A 9,477-nucleotide genomic window follows, 5' to 3' on the forward strand; every position below is an offset into this window, starting at 1 on the left:
TAAGGCGAAGAAATCAGCTGATCTAACAACACTACCTTGTATAAATTCTTCGTCTTACATGTAATTTGTTTTTGGTTTTACTAATTTGACAGCACCCCCACCAAAAGCAAAAACAAAATACATGTAAACTTTGGGGCGTTGAGCTTTTACATAACACCCGCAATACAAAACACACAAAACAAGTACCACAAAAATACTACAAACACATCATTTTGTCATTCAGAAGGACCGCGGCAATTTCTAGCAACACCACCTTGTATAAATTCGCCTTGCTTTTGACACGTTTCAGTCGATGTCACTTTTATAAAAAATCAATCGACCATCGATACCATCGATTTTACTACCGATACAATTATATATAGATAGAAATATACCAATGCCCATGTTTATGGAGAAAATATCTACAAAGAGAATTACTATTCCATAGCGGACAACTTTTTAATATTTTTACTAAAAATACATAAACAAATAGCTTTTACTTACAGACTTTGCCGTCATACGAAATAAATGACAGCTCTAGAGTATTGCTTGCTCAGGAACATAATCGATTGTTAGTGTAAACAGACACTTACTAATTCTTGTCGTTCCACGAGCGAGCTGTCATTTCCGCCATCAGCTCACAACATATTGCGAATTATTCAGGGCAAGCGACTTTTTGCATAAATTGCAAAGCAAAACTATAAAAATCTCACTCAAGTGCTATCAAAATTATATTTTTTGTGTATAGATTTGTTTTTATTTGCTGCGCGTGGGTTCTAGACAAAATTGCTAACATATATGGTGTACTGCGAATAATTTGCAGTGGAACACAAACACACGCGCACACAAATTTCAATAAATTTCTACAGTGTTTACCAAGTGTCTACGCATAGCTGCAGATAAAATAAGCAGGAAACTTGAAAACTTAAAGCAATAAATAACTTTGCAAAATGGATTGGCGCCATACAGAAATTTTAAAACTTTTAGACTCATATAGGCAATATGAGTGCTTATGGAACACTCAAAGTCCAGATTATAAACAACAGGAAATGAGAAAAGGTTCGTGGATAGCACTTTCAAAAGAATTTGGCAAAAAGGTTGATGATATCAAAAAGAAGATAAAACATTTACGCACCTGTTATATGGCAGAAAAGAAGAAAGTGGAAAGTAGAACTGATAGCAACGGTGATCCGATATATGAGTCGCATTTGTACTACTACAAACAAATGAGTTTCTTGGATCCTGTAATCATAAAAAAACCACCGGAGCAGGTGCGTGGTATCTGAACAAATGTTTGATTTAAGCATATTAAGATTTTATAATTTACGTATTTTGTAGCCTACAATGAGCAACAGGGTTGTGTTAAATCAAAAGGTAATTTATATGCTTGTACAAATATAACTAATAATACATGTTTTGCCCCTGCAGAGAGGACGTTCAGTTTCTACTGATTCCGAAAAAGAGGAGCCACAGCGAGAATTACGAACCTCGGTATGATTTCCATACGTACATATAGTTAAGAAACCTCGATTCATTAGTTTACTAAAACTTTATTTTTTATTTGCAGATTACGCGTTTAGATTCCACCAATCCTGCTTTCAGGGCAACTCTGAGGTTCAACCCAATACAAACTGTACGCTTTTCAACACAGTCTTTTTCTTTATTTACTCTACTATTCTTGAATTTTAGGCAAAGTATGGATTGCACCAACAGAAGCTACGTTCACTTTCTCCAGATTCCGAGAAAGAGGAGACGCAGCAGGAATTAAACACCTCGGTATGTTATTCATATGTATGAATATTTGGGAAATCTCGATTCATTCGTGTTGTTGTTGTTGTAGCGGCTTTCTTTAACATTGCTTTTAATTTCAGATCAGTCGTTTAGACTCCACCAATTCTCCAAAGGCACATCCGCGTTTCATTTCAAAATCCACTGTACGACTCGCAAAACTGTGTTTTTTCCTTATTTACTCCAACATTCTTAATTTTTAGGTAAGACGCACGAATGATGTTCCAAAGACGCAGCCACCAAAAAAAGATAGTAAAACACTCAATGCTTAGTAAGGAAGACACATTCTGTGCGATGCTTTGCAGCGAACTTAAACTACTGAAATCAGATGAAACGTATGATAATGTGACTTCAGATATTTTTGCAGCAGTAAGGAGCGCCAAAATTGCCGAGCGGCAAATGGAATTGGAGAGGCTTTAACATATTAATATGTATAGAGTACCATTTAGCCATTTTATTTTTATATTCCCATTTGATTTACAAAAACTTCTAAGCCATTGTGACATTATTACACACCTAGTAATATGAGAACATTAAAACGTAAAGTGCAAATTTAAACAGACTCCTGATAATAATAGATTTATTACTGATGAATGCAATATACCAGTCGTACTGTGATTGCAGAGAAAAGAAGCTGGCACGCAAAACTACCTTGAGGAAAAGTGTCAACTATCAAGTTACAGTTTAAAAAGTCAAAAATACAAAATTTGTATAAAAAACGGATTACCAATTATTAGTCGACTCAAAATTTGAAAAAAATGACTATTTTAACAAAACCATCGAATGAAAAAACGGCTGAAAAGGTTCCTCTACCATTGACGTTGGGTGGACACGATAATGCACCATCATTCCGAGGAGGCGTGACACCTGAAACTCTTTTGAGCCAATCGCCCTACCATCGATACGTTGATGGCGAACCTATGATTTGCAATCGCCCGCCTGGATCGTGCAGGAAGTCAGTGTTGTTATTCCTCATCACTGTTGTGGTCATTGTGATCGGCCTTATTGGCGGATACACCCTGTATCGCACATATTCATCTACTGGTTCGAATATACACTACCGTGCACTTTGCCACATTCCATACGTGGCGACTGGCAATAAAAGTGTGCAACGTCTCTACGAACAAAACAATGAGCTGGACCGGTATAATCTGTTCTCACGCCTTACAAACTTCAATGGTTATAAGGCTTTGGATGATGATTACTTCCGTGAAGAAATCGAGTTGGATATGAGCGATAATGAAAGCTACGCTAAGATTGATGTGCCCGATTTTAAGGGAGGACGGCGGGGATGTTTTATGCACGATTTCAAGGAGAATCAGTCGGCGATCATTGATACTGCAGCAAACCGTTGTTTCGTTATGCCACTGGATCGTGACACAACACTACCACCAGAGAGTTTCCTTGATTTGGTACAAAAGATGGGTGCGGGCTATTACAACATCGACACCAATCGCGTTCGTCGCAACATGCATGTTGTCACGCCGCCTATTACTGATCTCTCAATGATCTCTGAGCGAATCGCTAACGAATGTGACCACATGAAAGTCTATATGCTTGAGAATTACGTTCCCAGAGTATTCAAGCGCGATGTTAAAACCCTGGCGGATTCCGGCAAGTTCACGGCATTCATGGGGAAAGGTGTCGTAGAATTCAATTTGATAAATATATGTGATATAGAACAGTTTGAAAAGAAGCAACAGTAATTGGCGATTTCAGAGATTGCAGGCATAGCTTGTAGTTTAGTTTATGATAGTAAAACTTGATATTAATGCATTTACTATTTAGCCTATTTAAGGGCGAGATCAATTTTTTTTCATAGGCTTGCATAATCCAAGACGTGATGCAATAACTACCTTTTTTTAGAAAGCCGTGAGTGAAAAATATTCGAAGTCCTCATAAATTTAACTGTATTGTTCGTGGGTTTTCTTATTGTACCCAGTTGTATTTTGAAAATAAATTTAAAATGGCAATCAAAACTTAAAAAAATTCGTTATCAAATTTGAACCACAAACATGGTCCAAATCTGCAAATACTAGTTATTGTCCATTGGGATCCTAAACTAAAATGGATTATGGCTACGGTGACCATTTTAACCAACGTAAAATAAAGGACATTTTTCAAAATGATTTGGGAATACATACATACAGCTTGTATGATAAAAGTACTTTCCCATATCGTAATTTAACTCAAATATTTACCAGTTAATTAACCGATTTAGAAAAATGAAGCCAAATCCTTTTCAAGGACTTCGCCATCCTTTGCTGCCAAAACGCGTTTACCATAATTCATACTGCACGCCAAAGCCAGCACACAGAGGTACAAAATTGGAATTTAATATTCATAATTCTTCGGAGCCTTGATTTTTCAACCAATTTTTACTAAAAACCAAAAAAATATATATATTTAGTTTGGTGAACATTTTTTATAACATTTCAAACATTCTTTTTTTGTGTAATTTTTTCGTTTTAAAAGAACCGTACAATTGTTTTCAACTAGTTTTTGTTATGTAACATTTAATAACTGGAACTGGAGAATAAATTTTTTTTAAATTGCCACTTTTTTGCATTTTGCGCCAAAAAAGTTATTATGATCAAATAAAAGTTCACAAATTAGGCCCAACTGATCTCTTGCAAATATTGCAAGCTTTCATAAAAAAAAAGTTAATCAAATTAAGTGACAAATGAAGGCTCCAGGAACCATTGTGCCACAGGGGGTTTATTGTTCACTTTCAGTGGAACTGGAAACTCGGCGTGCAACACGATCCTGGACACAACTTTCCCTGCGCTTAATAGATTGTACAAAGATTACTGATTAAATATAAATCCTTAAGTTGGGTGCGAAACAAACTGAGGAAGGTTTTCTTTACATTTTATAAGGGACATTTTTATTTTTCATATTCTGTGTTTAAAAATTTACCTCTGAAAAATGCAGAGCTGATTTAAAGGACAGTTTAAGAAATAAAGGACAAAAGGCGTCCTTTATTTCTTAAACTGTCCTTTAAATCAGCTCTGCATTTTTCAGAGGTAAATTTTTAAACACAGAATATGAAAAATAAAAATGTCCCTTATAAAATGTAAAGAAAACCTTCCTCAGTTTGTTTCGCACCCAACTTAAGGATTTATATTTAATCAGTAATCTTTGTACAATCTATTAAGCGCAGGGAAAGTTGTGTCCAGGATCGTGTTGCACGCCGAGTTTCCAGTTCCACTGAAAGTGAACAATAAACCCCCTGTGGCACAATGGTTCCTGGAGCCTTCATTTGTCACTTAATTTGATTAACTTTTTTTTTATGAAAGCTTGCAATATTTGCAAGAGATCAGTTGGGCCTAATTTGTGAACTTTTATTTGATCATAATAACTTTTTTGGCGCAAAATGCAAAAAAGTGGCAATTTAAAAAAAATTTATTCTCCAGTTCCAGTTATTAAATGTTACATAACAAAAACTAGTTGAAAACAATTGTACGGTTCTTTTAAAACGAAAAAATTACACAAAAAAAGAATGTTTGAAATGTTATAAAAAATGTTCACCAAACTAAATATATATATTTTTTTGGTTTTTAGTAAAAATTGGTTGAAAAATCAAGGCTCCGAAGAATTATGAATATTAAATTCCAATTTTGTACCTCTGTGTGCTGGCTTTGGCGTGCAGTATGAATTATGGTAAACGCGTTTTGGCAGCAAAGGATGGCGAAGTCCTTGAAAAGGATTTGGCTTCATTTTTCTAAATCGGTTAATTAACTGGTAAATATTTGAGTTAAATTACGATATGGGAAAGTACTTTTATCATACAAGCTGTATGTATGTATTCCCAAATCATTTTGAAAAATGTCCTTTATTTTACGTTGGTTAAAATGGTCACCGTAGCCATAATCCATTTTAGTTTAGGATCCCAATGGACAATAACTAGTATTTGCAGATTTGGACCATGTTTGTGGTTCAAATTTGATAACGAATTTTTTTAAGTTTTGATTGCCATTTTAAATTTATTTTCAAAATACAACTGGGTACAATAAGAAAACCCACGAACAATACAGTTAAATTTATGAGGACTTCGAATATTTTTCACTCACGGCTTTCTAAAAAAAGGTAGTTATTGCATCACGTCTTGGATTATGCAAGCCTATGAAAAAAAATTGATCTCGCCCTTAAATAGGCTAAATAGTAAATGCATTAATATCAAGTTTTACTATCATAAACTAAACTACAAGCTATGCCTGCAATCTCTGAAATCGCCAATTACTGTTGCTTCTTTTCAAACTGTTCTATATCACATATATTTATCAAATTGAATTCTACGACACCTTTCCCCATGAATGCCGTGAACTTGCCGGAATCCGCCAGGGTTTTAACATCGCGCTTGAATACTCTGGGAACGTAATTCTCAAGCATATAGACTTTCATGTGGTCACATTCGTTAGCGATTCGCTCAGAGATCATTGAGAGATCAGTAATAGGCGGCGTGACAACATGCATGTTGCGACGAACGCGATTGGTGTCGATGTTGTAATAGCCCGCACCCATCTTTTGTACCAAATCAAGGAAACTCTCTGGTGGTAGTGTTGTGTCACGATCCAGTGGCATAACGAAACAACGGTTTGCTGCAGTATCAATGATCGCCGACTGATTCTCCTTGAAATCGTGCATAAAACATCCCCGCCGTCCTCCCTTAAAATCGGGCACATCAATCTTAGCGTAGCTTTCATTATCGCTCATATCCAACTCGATTTCTTCACGGAAGTAATCATCATCCAAAGCCTTATAACCATTGAAGTTTGTAAGGCGTGAGAACAGATTATACCGGTCCAGCTCATTGTTTTGTTCGTAGAGACGTTGCACACTTTTATTGCCAGTCGCCACGTATGGAATGTGGCAAAGTGCACGGTAGTGTATATTCGAACCAGTAGATGAATATGTGCGATACAGGGTGTATCCGCCAATAAGGCCGATCACAATGACCACAACAGTGATGAGGAATAACAACACTGACTTCCTGCACGATCCAGGCGGGCGATTGCAAATCATAGGTTCGCCATCAACGTATCGATGGTAGGGCGATTGGCTCAAAAGAGTTTCAGGTGTCACGCCTCCTCGGAATGATGGTGCATTATCGTGTCCACCCAACGTCAATGGTAGAGGAACCTTTTCAGCCGTTTTTTCATTCGATGGTTTTGTTAAAATAGTCATTTTTTTCAAATTTTGAGTCGACTAATAATTGGTAATCCGTTTTTTATACAAATTTTGTATTTTTGACTTTTTAAACTGTAACTTGATAGTTGACACTTTTCCTCAAGGTAGTTTTGCGTGCCAGCTTCTTTTCTCTGCAATCACAGTACGACTGGTATATTGCATTCATCAGTAATAAATCTATTATTATCAGGAGTCTGTTTAAATTTGCACTTTACGTTTTAATGTTCTCATATTACTAGGTGTGTAATAATGTCACAATGGCTTAGAAGTTTTTGTAAATCAAATGGGAATATAAAAATAAAATGGCTAAATGGTACTCTATACATATTAATATGTTAAAGCCTCTCCAATTCCATTTGCCGCTCGGCAATTTTGGCGCTCCTTACTGCTGCAAAAATATCTGAAGTCACATTATCATACGTTTCATCTGATTTCAGTAGTTTAAGTTCGCTGCAAAGCATCGCACAGAATGTGTCTTCCTTACTAAGCATTGAGTGTTTTACTATCTTTTTTGGTGGCTGCGTCTTTGGAACATCATTCGTGCGTCTTACCTAAAAATTAAGAATGTTGGAGTAAATAAGGAAAAACACAGTTTTGCGAGTCGTACAGTGGATTTTGAAATGAAACGCGGATGTGCCTTTGGAGAATTGGTGGAGTCTAAACGACTGATCTGAAATTAAAAGCAATGTTAAAGAAAGCCGCTACAACAACAACAACACGAATGAATCGAGATTTCCCAAATATTCATACATATGAATAACATACCGAGGTGTTTAATTCCTGCTGCGTCTCCTCTTTCTCGGAATCTGGAGAAAGTGAACGTAGCTTCTGTTGGTGCAATCCATACTTTGCCTAAAATTCAAGAATAGTAGAGTAAATAAAGAAAAAGACTGTGTTGAAAAGCGTACAGTTTGTATTGGGTTGAACCTCAGAGTTGCCCTGAAAGCAGGATTGGTGGAATCTAAACGCGTAATCTGCAAATAAAAAATAAAGTTTTAGTAAACTAATGAATCGAGGTTTCTTAACTATATGTACGTATGGAAATCATACCGAGGTTCGTAATTCTCGCTGTGGCTCCTCTTTTTCGGAATCAGTAGAAACTGAACGTCCTCTCTGCAGGGGCAAAACATGTATTATTAGTTATATTTGTACAAGCATATAAATTACCTTTTGATTTAACACAACCCTGTTGCTCATTGTAGGCTACAAAATACGTAAATTATAAAATCTTAATATGCTTAAATCAAACATTTGTTCAGATACCACGCACCTGCTCCGGTGGTTTTTTTATGATTACAGGATCCAAGAAACTCATTTGTTTGTAGTAGTACAAATGCGACTCATATATCGGATCACCGTTGCTATCAGTTCTACTTTCCACTTTCTTCTTTTCTGCCATATAACAGGTGCGTAAATGTTTTATCTTCTTTTTGATATCATCAACCTTTTTGCCAAATTCTTTTGAAAGTGCTATCCACGAACCTTTTCTCATTTCCTGTTGTTTATAATCTGGACTTTGAGTGTTCCATAAGCACTCATATTGCCTATATGAGTCTAAAAGTTTTAAAATTTCTGTATGGCGCCAATCCATTTTGCAAAGTTATTTATTGCTTTAAGTTTTCAAGTTTCCTGCTTATTTTATCTGCAGCTATGCGTAGACACTTGGTAAACACTGTAGAAATTTATTGAAATTTGTGTGCGCGTGTGTTTGTGTTCCACTGCAAATTATTCGCAGTACACCATATATGTTAGCAATTTTGTCTAGAACCCACGCGCAGCAAATAAAAACAAATCTATACACAAAAAATATAATTTTGATAGCACTTGAGTGAGATTTTTATAGTTTTGCTTTGCAATTTATGCAAAAAGTCGCTTGCCCTGAATAATTCGCAATATGTTGTGAGCTGATGGCGGAAATGACAGCTCGCTCGTGGAACGACAAGAATTAGTAAGTGTCTGTTTACACTAACAATCGATTATGTTCCTGAGCAAGCAATACTCTAGAGCTGTCATTTATTTCGTATGACGGCAAAGTCTGTAAGTAAAAGCTATTTGTTTATGTATTTTTAGTAAAAATATTAAAAAGTTGTCCGCTATGGAATAGTAATTCTCTTTGTAGATATTTTCTCCATAAACATGGGCATTGGTATATTTCTATCTATATATAATTGTATCGGTAGTAAAATCGATGGTATCGATGGTCGATTGATTTTTTATAAAAGTGACATCGACTGAAACGTGTCAAAAGCAAGGCGAATTTATACAAGGTGGTGTTGCTAGAAATTGCCGCGGTCCTTCTGAATGACAAAATGATGTGTTTGTAGTATTTTTGTGGTACTTGTTTTGTGTGTTTTGTATTGCGGGTGTTATGTAAAAGCTCAACGCCCCAAAGTTTACATGTATTTTGTTTTTGCTTTTGGTGGGGGTGCTGTCAAATTAGTAAAACCAAAAACAAATTACATGTAAGACGAAGAATTTATACAAGGTAGTGTTGTTAGATCAGCTGATTTCTTCGCCTTA

At 35.9% G+C, this 9,477-nt stretch overlaps 4 protein-coding genes across 4 annotated transcripts; 2 read left to right on the top strand and 2 right to left on the bottom strand.

Moving 5' to 3' along the window:
• Window positions 1–562: 562 nt before the first annotated feature.
• Window positions 563–2,329, top strand: LOC118755543. Its single transcript, XM_036490377.1, has 7 exons — window positions 563–1,250; window positions 1,318–1,353; window positions 1,408–1,470; window positions 1,547–1,612; window positions 1,669–1,755; window positions 1,851–1,913; window positions 1,971–2,329. Exons 1-7 carry the CDS (start codon window positions 930–932, stop codon window positions 2,037–2,039), a joined length of 705 nt encoding a protein of 234 aa, XP_036346270.1. The 5' UTR covers window positions 563–929; the 3' UTR covers window positions 2,040–2,329.
• Window positions 2,330–2,428: 99 nt separating this feature from the next.
• On the top strand, window positions 2,429–3,896 carry LOC118755542 (integral membrane protein 2B-like). Its single transcript, XM_036490376.1, has one exon. The coding sequence runs from the start codon at window positions 2,526–2,528 to the stop codon at window positions 3,471–3,473; it is 948 nt and encodes a 315-aa protein (XP_036346269.1). The 5' UTR covers window positions 2,429–2,525; the 3' UTR covers window positions 3,474–3,896.
• Window positions 3,897–6,006: 2,110 nt separating this feature from the next.
• Window positions 6,007–6,954, bottom strand: LOC118755540 (integral membrane protein 2B-like). Its single transcript, XM_036490374.1, has one exon. It carries the CDS (start codon window positions 6,952–6,954, stop codon window positions 6,007–6,009), a length of 948 nt encoding a protein of 315 aa, XP_036346267.1.
• Window positions 6,955–7,150: 196 nt separating this feature from the next.
• LOC118755541 lies at window positions 7,151–8,984 on the bottom strand. The gene is made up of 7 exons (XM_036490375.1): window positions 8,228–8,984; window positions 8,125–8,160; window positions 8,008–8,070; window positions 7,866–7,931; window positions 7,723–7,809; window positions 7,565–7,627; window positions 7,151–7,508 (listed from the first exon to the last, which is right to left on the bottom strand). The coding sequence occupies exons 1-7, from the start codon at window positions 8,546–8,548 to the stop codon at window positions 7,293–7,295; spliced, it is 852 nt and encodes a 283-aa protein (XP_036346268.1). The 5' UTR covers window positions 8,549–8,984; the 3' UTR covers window positions 7,151–7,292.
• Window positions 8,985–9,477: the final 493 nt, after the last annotated feature.

This window comes from Rhagoletis pomonella, unplaced genomic scaffold, assembly GCF_013731165.1.
Source record: "Rhagoletis pomonella isolate Grant_MI unplaced genomic scaffold, Rhpom_1.0 Rhpom_scaffold_06521, whole genome shotgun sequence".
Classification (NCBI taxonomy): domain Eukaryota; kingdom Metazoa; phylum Arthropoda; class Insecta; order Diptera; family Tephritidae; genus Rhagoletis; species Rhagoletis pomonella.